We start from the raw sequence: 20,331 nt of genomic DNA, 5'->3' as shown, positions 1-20,331 counted from the left end.
ATTTAATCTTTCACTTGATTTGATTAAACTTAACCACATCATATAGGTCTTCAATTATGATTGGTTAAGCTTAAACATATCTTCTAGGTCTTTTCAAAGTGTGCTTTAAGCCCAAAATTAATGGAATTAATTGTCTTTATTTAAAACCTGAAAACAATAAAACAACACAAAATCAAACAAATAACAATGCTAAGGAATTAACATATATAAGTTAAGGGGCTTGAATGTGCAACATTCGACGCTTATCACATATCTTTATTGGAGATAATAAGTTTTGGAGATAACAAGCTTTCAGGCTCCATTTCTTCGTTCAAATGCAAACGATTTCAATATTTACTTTTATGGCATAACTATTTCACTAGAAGTATACCTTTAGAAATTGGAAACTTAATCATGATTGCAGAGTTATATCATCACAATAACAACTTTAGAGGTATCTTTAGTCATGTTTTAGTTGATTGATTATATGGATGACATCATTTTTGTTTTTGGATGAATTATGATAAATCGTGACCCCATGTGTGTGTATGCACAAACAACCAATTACCAAAATATGTAAAGATGCAGTAATGAAATGGAAACCCATTTACGAGAAAAACAACTTCGAGCAGCCAAACCCAGGAAATTCACTATCAGAAGAAATAACTAGTTACAAAACAGTCGTACTCACATACTCCTAATGCAGTAGTCATTACCTTGAACTCTGACACGTACCTATTTGTGAACGCCTCCTAACAAGACCACCTGTCTGAAGGGTTCTTCAATGGATTCCTTTAACTTATGGCTCCTCCCTAAGTTAGACTTCAATGGTTGATAGCACAACACACATAAAATAAACTTTAAGAGAGCTATCACATATCACTGTTTTTGTCTAAACACCCTCTCTTAGCACACTGGAGTTTATATGATACTCCCTACAAATAAACACCCCTTAAGCCTCTTTATATAGGCTTCAGAAATCTTAGTTTTATCATAATTCGGAGTTCCACAGGCGGTGTCCGGACACACTGCTGAGGCGTTCGAATTGCAAGTAGCAACCAACTTCTTTAATGAGAATCTAAAAAAGCCTGTTCGGACTGAGCAACGTAGAGTCCGGACGGTTGGTTGGGGTAGTCCCGCCGTCTGCACCTATCACAAATGCGTCCGATCTCCTTGTTGACGGGAACTCATTGACTTTAGCATCTACTGATCCGTTCGGATAGCTTCTGGACCTTAAGCTACGGACTTTACCGTCTGCTGTAACGTTCGGACCGTCTGGTAACACTAAGTTTTCTAGCTTGAGCGTTCGGACTCGGGCAACTGGGCGTCAGGACGGTCACTAGAGAAAACCAGCTTTTTGAGCAGTCAAAGTCTTCATAATCTTCCTTTTCCAGGATATTTCCTTCTAAGTTAGATATTGTGCAGATTTCTTCCTTGTTGAGCCATTTCCATACTGGAATTAAATCTTTTGCAAATATCCTTCTAGAGTATTCTGGAAATACGGTGTCCCAGATATAGAAATTCCTGAAACGAAAATTTCTTATTTTGGAAGCGTTTTTGTCAACATAGAATGAGCTAATAAAAATAAACCAACAAATTAAATCTTCATTAACCAACCACAATCAATACAACTCTTCAGTAAACACTGAAATCATAGTTCCAACAGGAACCAGAATTACATTCTCAAAAAACGCTACAAACAGAGGCAACGCCCCAGAAGAGGAAACAAATAACAAACCTAGCTACCCAAAGCTAGAAAACCAGAAACAATAATATGAAACATCAGAATTTATAACCCTTAAAAATGCAGACAAACAGAACTACTTAGGAGTCAACTTGGTTAGCAGTCTAACTTTAACTTCTCATCTAATCTTCGACAGAATTCCTTCTTCAGACTTGGGGGAGCTGCTATGGAGCAAAGCATTCCTATGTAACCACAAGTTGTAAGTTGATGCAGCAAAACATAATTTTCTAGCAATAGCTTGCAAGTTCTTCCCTTTCATATTCTGCAAATTAAAATGAAGAATTGAATTCCAAGTCAATCGGGGATCAGCCATCCCACATTCTAACATTAGAGACTGCCAAATTCTCTTGCTCAAGCTACACTCAAAAATCAAGTGGTCTCTATTCTCTTGCCTTGCACGACAAAAGAGACACAAACTGTCTCCACTATAGCCCCATTTGCACATATGCTCCCTAGTAACAATTGCATCCTTGAATGCATGCCAGAGAAAGAATGCATGTTTAGGGATAGCAGCAGAAAACCAGACAACATCATGCCAATTCACCACCGGCTTCTCAGCCCTAAGCTTTTCCCAAGTATCAGCACTTGAGAACACACCACTCTTCGTATCCCAAACCGGTTGATCAGCCTCTCCAAGTTGAATATCAGGCAACCTACTTAGATATCTACAAGGGCCTCTGATTTGGCATAGGGCCAAAACCAATCACCCCATTTAATAATCCAATGAGGTATCGTTCAAATGAAAGTACAAAATAATTTCTCTAGAGGACACAAGAACACAAGAACACAAAAGGATTTAAGCAATTCTAGGAAAAAAATAAAAATAAAAATCTAGTGGATGGTAATCTAATTGTCTATTGCTGCTAGGGTGTAAATGAATCATTCCGTTTGACAGGAACATATGGGTTGCACATGTTTGTGAAAATGAGTCTACAATACTAAGGATGACCTTCGCTACAATTGGATATACCAAAATTGGGAAATGTTATTTGTACAAAATTCATATCTCTTCAAGTTTCTTATTTGTAACCAAAATTAATTATTTTGGTTCAATTCATTTTTTTTTTTTTTTTTTAAAAAAAGTTGGAAAATACTTTTCTTCGTGGAACCTATAGTGTCTCGTAAGTCTAGACTTTGGTGTACGTAGCAATTTTTCTTTTTCCAAATGATGTGTTAGGAAGGGTGCTAATCAATTATTTAAGATAAAATAAAAAATAAAATAGATTAGTATAGCTAGAAGAAAAGGTGATTTATTATGTTGGAAGCCTTTTGTGAAATTGGCATTGTTATGTATTCTTTGAGATTATTAGATATAACAATGATTATGTTGACTAATTTTTTGATGACTAATAAATGGGTATGGTGGGAGATAAGGAACGATATCTGCAAGAGGTAATGTTTAACAAATGGAATTATGTTCAAATTGGCAAATGTTGTGACTAGGCTCGAGAAAATAATGGATCAACTGTGACTCATGAGCCCATTTTCTGTTGGAATTTTTTTTTTTTTCAAACTTCAATATTTATTTGTAATAGTAATTGGTTTATAGGTCATGTCTCTTCCGCTTTGTTTAATTGAAAATAACTGCAAATTTTAATTTTTTATAGGAAGTGTACCTTCTGAAATTGGAGGCTTAAGTTTGCTCACTACCTTAGACCTTGCCAACAATTATTTTGGAGGTATGTTTAGTCTTGATTTAATTGCTTGATCACATGGATAACATTAGTGACTGAACTTATTTTCTTTTTATTACCTCTTATGGATACATTTCAATTGGAAGTACAAAATAATTTGTCCAAAGCATATAAGGAAACAAAAGGACCAAAGCAATTCAGGGAAAAAAGAAAATTCTAATGGATAGTAATTTAATTGTTTATTGCTGCTAGGGAGTACATAATAAAGGAATGATCTTGAGGCATATCTAAAACTTATTTGTTAGCTATAAACGTATGGTAACTTCGATAATATCTAGCAATGGTTTTTCCTTTTTGTATTTTTATGAGTGGGATTGATTCAAATGAGAAAAAAAGAAAGAATAAATATGTAATTTCAGATCAATGACCGACCAAATTGTTTACTTTAGATGAAAAGTTGTTTAAAGTATCATGACTGATTACTTGGAAAATCTTTTACTCTATTGAATTTTTGTAGGACTTACCAAACATTAATAGAGAGAGATGAGTTTCAATATGACTTGATGAAAAACGAATATTTCTACAACGTAGCTTGATTTGATAGTAATTTAAAACTTTAATTGAATAAAATCCAAAAAAAAAAAAAACGTTAATGTTGTGGGTTTAATATCATCAGTGGTTAACGTAAAAAATAAAAATAAATAAATAAAAGGTGAAAAATTATAGAAGGTAGCTTGCGAAAACTATTTCTTTCAATATATATATATTTCACTAAAGGAAAAAAAATGGTAAAATTTTTTATGATAATATATTAATAAAATGAACTTTTTTTTTTTCCAAACATCAAATAAAATAAGCTTCTTTTCTTTTCGTTTATACTTTTTCTTTTTCTTTTTTGATGCATGAATATCTTTCGGGTCTACAAACCAATGAAAATATATTCCGGTTAGAATTAGGGTTTTGCTCATAAATCATTACTCTTGTTAGATAAGATAAGAACTGTATTATCCCTTTTAGGGGAATAATGGCTTTATTATCCCTATTAGGAAAATAAGAAGACTTGCTCATAAAGCAGTATCTCCAATAGGAAAATAATAGATTTGTCTCCTTTTAGAGTACTAGAATTAGCCCATCACCAGAATCAGCCATGTTTGCGTCCATGAGTGCAGAGTTTCTGACAGATTTATAGAAAGATCTGTTTATGAAGCAGTGGAGGGATGACATTGCAACACGTCGCCTGGTAATAATACTCTCATCTTTACCAAACACACCTACCACCCACGACAATCATTCCAATAAGATAAATGATTTATACACAACCACCTTATACAATTTTTACATATCTTCACTCACATGAAGTGGGACCCATATGAATGGGATCTACCATATGGGTTCCACTCCATGTGAGTGAAGGTGTGTAACAATCACACCCCCTCCAGTAAACCCCATGACTCACACGTTAAATCTAATTACAATCAAATCATATAAAGTAAAGTAACGTAGTATAAAATATATAATATCAATAATATATTTCCGATATTGATAGGAAATATATTATTTAACATCCCCATCGAACTCAATGTGCAAAGATTCTTGAAGCTTGAGTTTACAATAAATTTTCCTTGTTCGATTGGAGATGACAATAATCAACGACAGTCGACAGCGATGACAGGAGAAAGTCGACGACGATGGAGATGCGCCTTAGATATCAATAGGCCAACTATGGGCCAAAATCAAAGCCAACTATGGCCTAAAATTAGCATGGGTTTTAATACCACAAATGCCAAAATAATATAGGCCAACTATGGGCCAAAATAAGAGCCAATTATGGGCTGAAATGAAAGCCAACTATGGGCTGAAATGGGCATGCGTTTTTAAACAACACCACAAAGGCCAAAAGATGGGTCTGGGTCAACAATTGGGCCAGCAATGACCAAAATAATGAGCCAACAAAGGGGCAAAATAATATGGGCAACTTGGCATCTTTTGATTTTTGATTTTTTTTCTTTTCTTTTCTCAGTTTCTTTTCTTCTTCTTCTTCTTTTTTTTTTCTTCCTTTTTTATTTTGTTTTTGTTTTGTTTTTGCTTCTTTTTTTTTTTTTTTTTTTTTTTTTTTTTTTTTTTTTTTTTTTGCTATTTCATCTTCACTGAGAGTATACCCTATAACTAATATCGATTCACCATAAAATAACCAGAGAGCTGCTACAGGTATAAAGAGAAGCTTACCAACAAATTTACAAACTGACGTGGAGCTTTATATGAGGCTCCACGTTAGTTTAATGCAAAAATAGTCAAAAAAAATAATTTAAATACATAAGACAAAAATACACTTCTTATTCCGGTTGAATCCAGACACCGCTGGAAGTTCAACACACTGGGCAACCACGACCCCGACCAGCCAGTGGAAGTCCAACCAGTAGAAATGGCCGGCAAGGACGAAGTAAGGGACCGGCGGCGACAGGGGTGAGTTTCCGGCCAGATCTGGGTTCGTGAAGGACGATCGATTCTCGGCTGGATTTGGGTTGCCGGCGAGATTTGGCCGATTGAAGGTTTCGGCTGTATCTTAGATTCGACCAGATTTCTCAAACCCACGCCGGCCGAGCGTGAGTTTTTGGCCGGATCCAGTCAGAGATCTGGCTGGCTGATGAGAAGGGAGAGAGAGAGGACGGCCGGCAAGAGGGGAGAGTGCTGGAGAGATTTTGGGTTGGTAAAGGGAAGGGCATTTTCGTCTTTGTATAAAATGTCATGTCATTTTGTAAACCTCCCTTTGTAAAAGTGTAAGTACCTCTAACATTTTCCAAATAACCAAGCCTTTCTCTCTATCAATTTTTTTTTTTCTTGCATCTGCACCACACAAACTTTTTCGTTTGTTTAGAAACACGGTAAACACTTTTCCTTTCTTGCTAAACCAGAAAACACTCTTCGCATCTCAACCATGGAGGAAATGGCATCGGTGGTTCTGGACAACAGCATCGGCAGTGCCTTTGGGTTCTGGTCTGTTGGCGGAGAAGGTCGTTGGGGCGCGGCGGTTCTGGAATGCCGAATGAAGATCTGGTGGAGCTAGGCCGTGGATTTGCTGTGAAAGACCTAAAAACAACCATGTAAGGCAGCTGGGAAGCATTGGGAACAGATCCGATGGTGCTAAAGCTTGCTGGTGCTGGGCTGCACTGTGGAAGGTGGCGTGGCGGCACTGTGCGGTGTATGATTTATCCCGCACAGATGGGCTTTCTACATAGACTCCTTTCTTCCACTTGGTTTGTCTCTGCAAGTCCAAAAAGTCTCTCCATCGAAAGTATCAACCGGATCTGTCTTGCCTCCAACCAAGATCTGTTTACCTTTAGAGTAATCACACCACAAAACCCAATACAGATATTTGAAACCAAAACTACCATGACACGCAGAACCAATACAAACAAAAGAAGACAACACTTGTATTCTTTGAACAAGCCCCAAGCATACCACAAGTGTTGTAGGAGAAAGACAACCAATATATATATATATATATATATTTTAGATCTATGGTCTCCAACAGAGAAGAACTATTGTAGGCCAAAAGGCAAAAACATATAGACTCGAAGATGGATTGGTTCACTGATATATGTGAGGACTAGTCACAAATCGATGAGGAGAGAAAAAGAAAAAAAAATGCAATCCAGATGAGGAGATTGATTTGCAGAATATTACGGAGAAGTCAATAAAATAGAATAAAAAATAAATTTACAGGACCATTGGATCGAACATTGACGTTAGCCTATAGCTCTGATACCATGATAGAAAACATAATAGAATGGAAAACTAAAGATAAATATGCGAAATAATAAAATAAGAACACAAGAGATTTTATGTGGTTCAGTCTATAATCTACGTCCACAGGATAGAGTTTAAAGGGTAACATTACGCTCTTATTACTTAATATTTTCATAATAAATTAGACTCCTAATTTTAGGAGGATTTGGGTAGATAAATATGGTAATCAAATCAATGTGAGTTGGTTACTATCAAATCTTATAAAGGAAAGTACCGTATTATAAAATATACAATATCAATAATATATTTCCTATATTAATAGAAAATATATTCTCTAACAAAAGAAATCATAAGAAGAAAAAGCTGGATCTACACTGGAGTTCCTTGAAGATAGGCATTTTGATGAGTGATTTGACTACATATTGAAAATTCTATATTTGTTTGAATAGTAGTAAGAAGTGATTGATGTGATATAAAATTTGAGAATATTTTATAGAAAAGTAAAAAAAAAAAATTGTTTTGTTGTGGGTTTTTTTTTTATTTGAATAATAATAGAAAATGATTGATGTGATAGAAAAAGTGTAAAATAATTGAAATATTTTTGATTTGATTTTTTGGGAGAAGTAAAAAAAAAATTAGAGAGAAAATTAGAGCGATTTGCCAAACAAGCTCTCTAGTTTTGTATTGTGTAGTTTGTTCTTTTTGGTTTCTCGAAAGAAGTAAAGTGAGCCACAGGCCCACATGAAATTGGGAATTGAATTCTTTATCATTATAGGAGCGCATGAGCGTTGAAAAAAAAAAAAAAAAAAAAATTTGACCCAGCCTTTGGTGGGAAACCATTTGAATGAAGGCACCTGACAAAATATATGACAAAAAATTCTAGGACTTTGAACACAAGGTCTATTTGGAGGGAAATGAGTATTAAGGGTCTACAACCCGGTAAAAAGATAGTTTAATTAGAATTAAGGTTTGCTCATAAATTATAACTCTTGTTAGATAAGGTAAAAAATGTATTGTCCCTTTTAGGAGAATAATACATTTATTATCCATATTAGGAAACTAAGGGGATTTGCTCATAAAACAATACCTCCAGTAGGAAAATAAGGGATTTATCTCCCTTTAGAATTGAATTTGCTATTTAAGTTCTTTTTATTCTTACTATGTAATCTTGTATTTAAACGTGAGAATTTATCAATGAATATATGAAAAGTTTATGATTCAACTCTAACAGTTGTTTTATGAGGTTTAATGTTCTTCGAACTACCCTAAACTTTAGAGGTCCAGAATTACTCGAATTATCCTACCAAAATCTATCATTCTAGTTAATTTTTCATCCCTCGCTACAGAGTTCTGTAACAAAATAATTTTTACTTTGGTTTTTCTTTTTTAAATAGTTGTTGGCTTGTGATGAGAGAAGAAAAAAAAAATTGTTTCATATTTCCTTCATCTCCTTTAGTTTTGGCCCAAGTAAGGCTTTTCTGCTAGATTTTTTTAGATGACAAAAAATTGTTTTGTTTTTTTTTTTTTTTTTTTTTAAAAAAAAAATGTTGTGACAATATTTGAGAAAATAATGGATCAATTGTGACTCATGAGCCTGTTAAGGCTTTTCTGCTAGATTTTTTTACAGGTCATGTCTCTTCCACTTTGTTTAATTGCAAATAACTGCAAATTTAAATGTTTTTATAGGAAGTGTACTTTCAGAAATTGGAGGCTTAAATATGCTCACACTACTATACCTTGACCACAACAGTTTTGAAGGTATGTTTAGCCTTGCTTTAATTGACTGATTATATATATGGATGACATTAGTAACTGAACTTATTTGCTTTTTTATTGCCTCCGATGGGTACATTTCAATTGGAAGTATAAAATAATTTGTCCATAGCATATAAGGAAACAAAAGGACCTAAGCAATTCAGGGAAAAAAGAAAACTCTAATGGATAGTAATTTATTTGTTTATTGCTGCGAGAATTGTTAGAGGTCTTGACGGACAAAAAAAAAAAAAGGAGTGATCCTAGGGCATATCTAAAAATTCATTTTTTTTTTTCTTTTTCGGTGCATGAATGTTTTGTATGTTTCCTTTTTTTAATAAAATAAAAATAACATAAAATAAAATAGTTGTTGGCATGCAATAACAAAAGGAATGAAAAAATGTGTTCCATATTCCCTTCATCTCCATTAGTTTAGGGACATTGAAGGCTTTTCTATGGACTCAATTTTTGAGGTGGGACTAATAACGTATGATGACAAGTCATACTTTTTTAATGATTTTTTTTTTTTTTTCATTTTTTAATTTTTTTTTTTTTTTAGAGTTGATACACATCCATCTCTTCCTCATTTATGAAGATGGACAATAAATGAGCAAAAAGATGAAAGCTGAACATTTTTTCTTTTTAAATATTTGTTACCACGCAATTAGAAAATAAAAAATAAATATTTTCTTTTTACCTTCGGCTACCTTAGTTTAGGGCCAATGACCATTTTTCTTTGGAATGAAATTTTTTGGGTCAATAAAATCAACAATTTGTACGATGATAAATCATTACTCTTTTTTTTTTTTTTTTTTTTTTTCAATTAATGACGTCAACGCCCAAACCACCCCCACCTGCTTTTTTCCAGAGCCTATTTTTTGATGCTACGATCTCCTTACATATAGTCTCACTTGAACTCCTACTAATCCCCAATACCTCGACAAACATACACTACTCATGGAGAGAACTTATCTCTTGTTCCCCCTCAGGGACATACGGGCCACCCCCCCCCCCCCCCCACCCCCACCATTTCTTGAAAAAAAAAATCTATAAGGAATACTTCTGTTGATGCGATTTTTATCTTGGTGATGTGGCAGCCTCCGGTTTGTCCCTTCGCATATAACCTGCAACAAAGCAAAGACCCGCCGGGGGTTGGCCGGCAGTGCCTTCTCCGACGCCCAAGTTAGTTGGGTGAGTGAGAGAGAAAAATGCTCATATATTAGATAGATACATACCTCTTAGATGATGTATATGTATCTCTATTTTACTGTTGATGCATAGCAAAAGTCTTGTTATTGTACAGTGTGAACAGTGACCAGTAAGGTGTGAAGATATTAGGCATGGTGCTACATGCTGATTTCTGACCTGATTTGACAAGTACTAAGATCCTAATAAATGCTAAGGATCCTGGTGACTCCTTACCAACCATATAATACCGAGACCTTTTCCGTTCCCGACCAAGCCTACCTTCCCGACCAAATGTACTGCCCGAGTAATCACTCCCGACTGAGTATAGTCCGACACGTGCACTACCCGAGTGGTGAATAATAATTCCCCAACAACTTCAGCACGGGTTTTGATCGACTGCTTCCACCAGCACAATATAGAGAAATAAAGAAACAAAATGGCTAAAAAATGTTACGATATAGAATGCAAATGGAAACAGTAAGAACAAAGGATTTCTCGTTTGGGTAAGTTGGACTACAAATGTGCCGTAACCATAATTGGTAAGCAGTCTCTGAAAATAAGGAGATGAAGCAAATAGTCCAATACACCCTTATCTCACCCTCACACAACAAAGGAGAACTAAATACAAAAAGAGAAATCTCTTTAGTTTCCTTACATCTCAGTACACCAGAAAAAATAGTGAAAAATACAAGTGAGAATACAAAGAAGACAAAACAGACTTATCTCTCTCCCAATGGATGCTATCGAAACTACTGCTGAGTCTCTCTTCTTTAAGGCTGAAACTGCCTTGTTTGCACACTGCTCTTCAAGATTGGATATCTCTTCTTTTGCACACCAGCACCACACTCTGTCGTGTTCGAAATGTCTTATTCTTTTTTACCAACGAACGCCTTCTTTGTTTTCACAAAGCTTCTAGAGGAAGCTAGTTTCTTGAAGAAGCTTTCCAACTCAAGGATAAACGTGTGTGCAAAGAAAAAATAAGTCAAAAGCTGAGGGCCCACAGTAAGAACTTGATAAAGACAAGTCACTTACACTACACCAAGTAATTAATATAAAATATATAAATGGATGAAATAAAAGGAAACAGAAAAGAAACTGTAAGTAAACCATGCGGCATAATCAAATTTCACAAGACAACAAGATTTTCTTGTACATTTCAGGATGCTCCCAAGAGTTACAAAAGCTTTTCCGTTCACATTTCCATTTGCAATCCCATTTCAATGACCAACAAAGAGTAAATTTCTTTAATAACAAATTTAACAAAATTTTCACTCTTATTGCCTTAGTTCAACCAACTTATGGACAACAAAACGCAAACATCGTATCAACTGCGTGGAAATGAGGGAGAGAGAAGGAACAAAGGGCATAGATAGAGCGGAAGAAGAAAAAGAATTAAAAGAAGATGAAGATAAAGACGAAGAAACTATTGGTTGAGTCGTGCACTTCACTATTGGAGTACTTGGGTTTCAGTCTCGGTGAATAGTGTCTTCACGACATGAGCAACATGAAATCATCTTTCATTTAACTAATTAATTTTTTTTTTTTTTTTTTTTTGAAGTAAAGTATATTTGTAATTCATGTCTTAAGCCCCTGCCCAAAATATTTTCTGGCTCCGTCCCTGGTTCCCCTTGTGTGGCACTTCTCATGGTATAATTTTACTTTGCAAGCCTAGTTTATTGTTCTTGTAGCCTTTTGGAATTATTTTCCTTCTAAGAGGGGTATTAGGTATTCTCCTTTCTTAAGTTGAACTTTGACTCATTCTTCAAGTCGATTTAGGAGTTGGTTAACTGACTTTGCTCCTTATAAAATGAGTGTTGTCCAATGTTTTTATCACACACCAAAGGCAAAGGCTATTTTTTTGTTCTCTCCTAGCTTAATGTGCTAAATCACTTACAGGAAAAAAGAAGAAGATAGTTTTCTTTTGTTATTCTCATTTGTGTGAAAGTGAGATTTTAGTGTATTGAAACTTTGACCTTTAAGTGATTTTCTCTTTGTAACAATCTTTGATAGTGAATTTTATTTAGGTTGTATTCGCCAGTGAATGTACCCTACATTTGGGGAACCACTTAAATATTAATGTCTTGTATGATTGATTTAATCTTCGTTTTCTTCTTATTTTTCGTATATCGTGGGATCTTGAGAGATAAAGATAAATTTCCTAATAGAATACACTAACCAACCGGTATTTGATTAGCTTAGGCCCGAGGCACATTTTTGTTTGGCCTGAAATTTTGAGGTCAAGAAAACGGGTATTCACATGAATCACAAATCCAAGCATGGGTATGATGACAACTCATTAGTTTTTAGTGTTTTTTTTTTTTTTCTTCTCTTTCACATAAAGTCAATGAAGTCAACGCTCAAACCATCCCACACTCGTTTTCCCAAAATCCCAGATTCCCATATCTGTTTCCTTTCAATATTTTATGCTGCAATCTCCTTATATATATCATCCTCCTCACTTGAACTCACACGTATCCCAGTACCTCAACCAACATACATCACTCATGGAGATAATTTGTTTCCAAACCTCCCTTTGTGTGGCACTTTTTATGGTACAATCTTACATGGCAGGCCTAGTTTTCGCAACTGTTCCCAACATTACTACCTATCAATTTGCTCTTCTTGCCTTAAAGGCTTAAATTTCTTACGACCCTTAAAATGTTTTGACAAACAATTGGTTTATAGCCACTTCTATTTGCAACTGGTTTGGTATCACTTGCGGTTCCCGCCATCATCGAGTAATTGCATTGAACCTTTCTTATATGAACATTGTAGGCACCATTCCTCCACATGTGGAAAACCTGAAAAATTATTGGACATCTAATTTAACTGTGTGTGTGTGTGAACAATGTGCAACAAAATATTAAATGCGGAATTAAAGGAGACAAATATTTTATTGACGAAGTGGAAACTCAATTAAGAGAAAAACCACTTCATGGCAACCAAACCCAGGATATCCACTATTTAGAAGACAAAGCTAGTTACAAAGTAGTAGCACTCACATACCCCTGATGCACTGGTCGTACCTTGTACTCTAACGTGAAGCCTAACACAAACGCCTCCCAACCAGGTCTCCTACCTGAAGGGGTCTTCAATGGAATCCTTTACCTTAGGGCCAACCCTTAAGATAGACTTCAGTTTAAGCGCAGCAACAGCACACACAGCAACAGCTTCAGAGAGATCAACTCAGCACAATAAGCTCACAAAATAACTCTCTAAGCTTTAGTGGAATTCAGTTCTGAATTCTTGTAGTTCTCAAGCCTAGGGGCCTCTATTTATAGGCTGAGGGTTCAAATGGGTGAGTGGCTTGATAAATATAGGCGCCGTCAGGACGGTTGTCATAGGCCATCCGGACGGACAACTGTGCGACCAAAATTTCTGAGATTTTTACTAAAAATCTTTCCTGTTTGAGAGCCGCGTCCGGACGTGAAACATTCGAATGGATGCAAGTTGGAGCAGATCGAAGCTTCTCGATACAGAGGAAGGTCCGGACGGGAATCCATGTTGTCCGGACGGATGATGCTTTAGTCTGATAGGCGTCCCGACGGTATGACACATCGTCCGGACGGATGATGCTTTAGTCTAATGGGCGTTCGGACGGTATTACACATCATCCGGACGGCTGAACATTGGACAGCTAGGCTTCCAGACGGGAAGACACGTCATCTGGATGGCTGACAAGGAATTGAAATTTCTGACTTGAAAATTGTGCAGAATTTTCCCGAAGCGCTCTGAATAGTGGAATCCCTATTAAAAAGCATCGTTACAAAGAAGTGATTTTGTCCAACAGAATGTGGCCAACTACAAACTAGCAAAACCTTTCATTTATAGTTGCTCTAGGCATTGAAAACAATAGATTTCATGGCTTTCTGCCCATTGAGTTGTCTCATCTTTACCGGTTGCAACATTTATCCTTTGGATTCAATAACTTTAGTGGTGAAATCCATCATGGATGGTGCTGTTATCCAAACTTCAAAATTTGTCTCTAAATGGTAACAGTTTCACAGGAGGTATTCCACCATCTTTATCTAACATATCTTCATTGCAAATATTAAATCTTGGATATAACAAGCTTTCGAGTTCCATCCCTTCCACCATCTTTAGCATATCCACCTTGTGATAAATTTATCTCGGAAATAACATGCTTTCTGGTCCATGGCCTCCATTATTTCAAGCATGTCATCATTGCAAGTCATAGTTCTTTACTATAATAAGCTATCTAGTGGACTTCTAGAAGATATGTTTAATCTTCTTCCCAACTTACAAAGGATTGGTGTGTCTTACAATTAGTTTTATGGCTAACTCCCATTCAGTTAGTTCAAGTGCCAACAACTGCAAAACGTATTAACAAATTGAGCATGATTTACTGTTGCTAAAGTGTTATCCCTTGGGTTGGAAGAACCTTACTCATAACGCGTAGTGTTGATTGGTGTTTAGTCAGATATGTAGAATATAGCGTAAAGGAGAATAAAAATGCAATGAGTAAATACTAAAATATCTTAATCAATTCACCATTTATAATCAAATTATAAACACAGAGCTTCCAAATATCCTTTTTATACCAAACAATAACTATTTGCTAACTGCACTAAACAAACCGCGCTAGCTAAGAGCCCTTCACTTAGCACGCAAGCTCAGCGAAATACTCTGATCTAATAACTATCAAACCTGCTAACCTCCAAAACAAAAAGTGGTTCATAGTGGACAATAACTGTATAGGTCCATGACTTAGAAAGTAAATAATCAAATGTGCATTTTGTAAAGGAAAAATAATGCAAAATTAGAAATTGTGGTTGGCTTAATTTACAAATCACTCCCTATGGTATTTAATTGAGAAGTCCTTGTGGTAGGCCAATTGACAAATTACTGACAAAAGTCAATTTTCGTCCACTACTTGACAGAAACCATTAAGTTTCCACATCAGACTAAATAAAAACGCAACATGTGTCACTCATAATAAACAAATATATTAAAAATTAACAACCAAAAAATTAAAAACTTAAAATATTATTTAAAAAAATGAGGTGGGGGGGAGGGGGGGAGGGTTAGGGAGTGGCTGTGGGCCGGGGGTGGCCAGCACAACCCCAGCCCCATCTAGGGTGGCTAGTGGGCCACCCCATAAGTGAGGGGTGGAGCGCGAGCCACTCCAGAATTGGCCGGTGCCACATCTAGGAGTGGTTGCTACCGTACCCGGTACTCTAGAATCGCCGCACGGCCACCTTATAGGGCGCGGGTGGCATGAAGTCCATCCTTAACTCTGGGATGGCCCTTGAGCCATCCGCTATGGGGATGGTGGTGGTGCACGACCACCCCCTGCCCATGAGAGTAGCAAAAAGCCAAACCAATGGTGGTGTTGGCCGCCCCTGTCCCTAAACGGGGTGGTTGCCATTGGCAGCCACCACCCAAACCCCCTATTTTTGTTTTTAATAAAAAATAAGAATAATATTTTTTGTTTTTAATTTTAAGTTTTTAATTTTTAATATATTAATATATTAATATATATATATTTTTTTTATTAAGTGTGACATGTGTTGCATTTTTATTGGGCATGACATGGCAATCTAACGGTTTTTGTTAAGTTAGTGGACGAAAATTGACTTTAGGGAGTAATTTGTCAATTTTACCTATCATAGGGACTTCTCGTTAATTTGTATACCATATGGAGTGATTTATAAATTAGGCCAACCACATGGACCAATTTTTCATTTTTTAAAAGATATGAATTGTCTTCATTATTATGCCGATTTGAAAAAATGAGGTTTATTTTATAAGTGGGACAACATAATTCCAGCAACAAGTCACTTGTATTTTTAATGGATAGAAATCGTGATTATATATATATTGTAAAATAAAGACTCCTAAAAATTAACAGCAATGAAGCATGCAACCAAATATGAATAGCAGTAAAGAGATAGACAAAGATATTTGGTTACGAAGTGCAAACTCTTTGCACCAAAGAGAAAAACAACTCAGGGGCAGCCAAACCCAAGAAGTCAACTAACAGAAGAAATAGCTAGTTACAAGACAGTCATACTTACAATACCTTCACGTAGTCGTACCTTGAACTATAACAAGTACCTATACTTGAGTGCCTCTCTCCTAGATCCGTCTGGAGAGTTCTTCAATTGGCTTCCTTTAACTAGGGCTCCTCCCTAGTTAAGCTTCAAACAGTTGAACGGTTACAACACAAATAAAAGCTCCAAGTGAAATAATACATAAAACAATTTCTATCTAATAACTCTATTCTCTTAGCACAGAGGAATTCTACACTGAATTCTCTTACAAAAATACTGCCTAGAAACCTCTTTAAATAGGCTTCAGAATTCCTAATTCTTTTCAAATTCAGATTTCCATAGGTGGTGTCCGGACTTGTCTTATAGCGTCCCGACTTGCAACTACGACTTCATGAAATTGCTGAAGTGCATCTAGACTCCAAACCCTAGCGTCCTAATAGATATTGCGAACGCCAACTTTTTGTGCTATGCGTCAAGACTTCGTCTTCTAGGCTTTGGACGAGTTGTAGGGAAAACCAACTTTTTGAGATGTAATGTCTTCCAAAATATTTCTTTGATCAGAATATTGCATTACTAGTGCAAATCCGTGCAGATATTGCCTTGTTCAGCCCTTTCCATTCTTGATTAATATTTTTGCAATAATTCTTTTGCCTATCTTCTGGAATTACAATGTCCCTAATATGGAAACATTTTTTGTCTACAGAATACGGCCATTAAAAATAAAACAACAAACTTCCCCTTTGGCCATTCTGTGACAAAAACGACTGACAACCAAAAATAAAAAATAATCCGCCTTTTTGACACAAAAAGACAAATGGTTAACGAAGTATTACACAGCCACAAAATAAACCAAAAATAGCCACAAAAAAAAAATTGACTAAATATCCTGAGTTTAACAAAAATAACCCAGAAAAAAAAAATATTTATCAACCCACTTAATAACAAATAAAAACAAGTGTCAAGGCACTTGATCCTACAACAGCTTGCTGAAAAAGAAGAGAAAGACAAGCATAGTTATCATTTCACTAGAAAATCAATATACGCATTTATCTAAAACTGAAAATAGTCAGATAGCAAATAAAAATTACGCAAACATATAATTGAGAGTTAAGTAAAGAATGAGCCAAAATTTCTGAAAAATTGAAATTGACTTCTAGAATAAAAGGCAAGTGTGTGCACAAAGTGTTAACAAAATAACAATGCGGAAAATAAACAACACAAGAATTTTTGTTAACGAAGTGGAAACTCAATGTGAGAAAAACCAGTCCAGGGCAGCCAAACCCAGGATATCCATTATTCAGAAGACAAGACTAGATACAAGATAGTAGCACTCACATACACCCGATGCAGAGGTCGTACCCTGCTCTCTAACGTGTAACCCAACACGAACGCCTCCCAACCAGGTCTCCTACCTGAAGGGGTCTTAAGGCCGACCCCTAAAATAGACTTCAGTTGTAGCGCAGCAACAACACACTTGCAATGGCTTGAGAGAGACAAATCAGCTTAATATCCTCACAATATAACTCTTTAAGCTCTACTGGAATTCAATACAGAATTCTTGTAGTTCTCAATGCCCAGAGGCCTCTATTTATAGGTTGAGGTTCAAATGGGCGACTGCTATAAAATATACGGGTGCTGTCCGGACGGTGGACATGGGCCGTCCGGACGGACAACTGTGCGACCAGAATTTTTGAGATTTTTGCTGACAATCTTTCCTGTTTGAGAGCCGCATCCGGACTGTAAGGCACTGTCGTCCGAACGGTCGTACGTCTGCTGCAAGTAATTTCCATATAAGGCTTCGCGCGTCCGGACCATGGGGGAGGAGCGTCTGGACGGTTAATCTTCAACACGCAATTTCTATATCTGTTCCCGCGTGTCCCGACCAAGATAGGCAGGCATCCGGACAGTTGATGTTGAATACGCAATTTCCATATCTGTTGAACTCGCGTCCGGACCAATGCTGACTGACGTCCGGACGGTGGTATTTGAATTGCGATTTTTGCCTTATATATGAGCGCATCTGGACGGGAATTCACATCGTCGGGACGGTTGAAGCAATCTTCCCTTATTTTGAACTTGGAAAGAATCTGAAGCTGATCGATCACTGAGAGGTGTTCAGACGGGCTGCTGAGACGTCCGGATGGATGCAAGCTAGAACAGAAGCTTCTCGATGCAATGGAACGTCCGGACGGAAATGCACGTCGTTCGGACGGATGATGCTTGGTTTGTCGGGCATCCGGACGATTTGGCACGTTGTCCGAAAGGATGGAACAATAGATAGATGAGCGTCCAGACGGGACGACACGTCGTCCGGACGGTTGACAAGGAACTAGAAATCTTCTGATTTCCAAGTAGTATAGAGTCTTCTGAAGGTACTCTGAATAGTGGAATCCCTGTGAAAGCATCTTTACATACAAGTGATTTTGTCCAAACACAGAATGAGGCCAATCACAAACTAACAAACTCCCCCTTTGGCCATTCTAGGATAAAAATCACTTGACCGGTTTGGAAATACATTCCCGGTCCAAAAATAAAAATTACTCCCCCTTTTTGTCACAAAAGGACAACGGGTAAAATAGAGTAATAAAAACCAATTGCAATAAAAATTACTCCCCCTAAAGGTCTCAGAAGGACCAAGGTAAACAGAGTAATATAGTCCACAGAATAACAACAACAAACTGAAATGTGGAAAGAAGTGTAGCAAGGTTAGAATCTTCACAAGCATATTAGCACACACATGTATCCTTGTCTGAGAAATCAGTCAAAGAGCAAATCAGAATGATGCAAACATATAATTGATAGACAAGTACATGTTAGGCAAAGATATCCCTGCAGACAGAAAAGAGACCATAGCTTGCTCAACTCATGCAATGTGTGTGTGTGTGAAGACTTGTCCCAAAAAGTAGGACTCTCACTGATATAACAAAAAGTAACAAGATTTTCTAGGCAAGAGAGAAATGTAGTGAGAGATTTAGCCCAAAAGTCAAACCTTATAGCTTACTAGGGCCTAGCCACCCTTATCTGATACACTCCCCCTGAGATGCAGCACATAAATGTTTTACTTGCACCATGAAGGGCAAGGTAAATTTTACTTGCTCATAGAAGGCAAGACATATTGTAAATTCAGCACAAAAGTAGTGAATATACAATTTTAAGGCACATAATTCATATGAATGACTGCTTGATTCTTATGGTGCTACAACATAGAGAGAATGCCAGAGTTTTTAGGTGCTAGGTTCAATTAGCATTTGGTCAATTTAGGCATCCTATCAAAACCTCTTCTCTTATCCAGAATTTCTTATAAGCAAAATGTCAGGGAAGAAAGATACACACCTTTTGAGGGAAGTCTTGGAAAATGTACATTTTCATTGCATGAGGAAAGAAACTATCCAGCATAAGAGTGAGCAGGGAAAACTTTGCATAAGTCAAACTTATTTTCTCAACCACATGGAAGAGTAATTCATCAAACAATAATGAACTAAGAACCCAGAAAAGACACATGAGATAGCTGACATACCTTTGAATGAACTGCCTTGTTGCGGATCCCCCAATTTTTTTTTTTTTTTTTTTTTTAAAAAAAAGAAAAACGAAAACAACATCATGCTATCAAAGGACAAAAAAAATCTCATCCTAGCATGGAAAAGCATGTCTAGGACATGGCACAAACACCAATGGCTTTCCGAAGGGACTCAAACCTGTTACCATCTAGAGGTTTGGTAAAAATGTCAGCCAATTGGTTTTCAGTAGGGATGAAAGAGAGAGACACTACCTCGGATTCCACAAGATCACGCAAGAAGTGATGTCTGATATTGATGTGCTTAGTCCGAGAGTGCTGAATTGGATTCTTAGAGATATTGATTGCACTAGTATTATCATAGTTGATAATCATCGTATCTTGAGAGAATCCATAGTCACATAGAAGTGTCTTCATACTCAGTAATTGGGTACAACAGCTACCCGCAGCAATATATTCAGCCTCAGCAGTGGAGAGAGATATAGACGCTTGTTTCTTGCTCATCCAAGCTACAAGATTGTTTCCCACATAGAAACATCCTCCTGAGGTGCTTTTTCTATCATCAACATTTCCAACCCAATCTGCATCAGAGTATCCTGCAACCACAAGATTTGTTTCTCTGGAATACCAAATACCATAAAGAAAGGTATCATTGACATACCTGATGATACGCTTGACTGCAGTGAGATGAGATTCCTTAGGATTAGCCTGAAAGCGAGCACACACTCCCACACTAAAAGCAATGTCTAGTCGACTGGC

The 20,331-nt window shown here is 36.6% G+C and overlaps 1 protein-coding gene across 1 annotated transcript in view; it reads left to right on the top strand.

Moving 5' to 3' along the window:
- Positions 1 to 20,331, top strand: part of LOC133869080 (probable LRR receptor-like serine/threonine-protein kinase At3g47570) — a 79,860-nt gene that overhangs the window by 11,734 nt on the left and 47,795 nt on the right. The window contains exon 2 of the mRNA XM_062306050.1: positions 12,820 to 12,836. Coding sequence (XP_062162034.1) covers positions 12,820 to 12,836 — 17 coding nt within the window. The remainder of the gene's footprint in view (positions 1 to 12,819; positions 12,837 to 20,331) is intronic.

Source organism: Alnus glutinosa, chromosome 5, assembly GCF_958979055.1.
Source record: "Alnus glutinosa chromosome 5, dhAlnGlut1.1, whole genome shotgun sequence".
Classification (NCBI taxonomy): Eukaryota; Viridiplantae; Streptophyta; class Magnoliopsida; order Fagales; family Betulaceae; genus Alnus; species Alnus glutinosa.
This window is presented reverse-complemented; position numbering and strand designations above follow the sequence as displayed.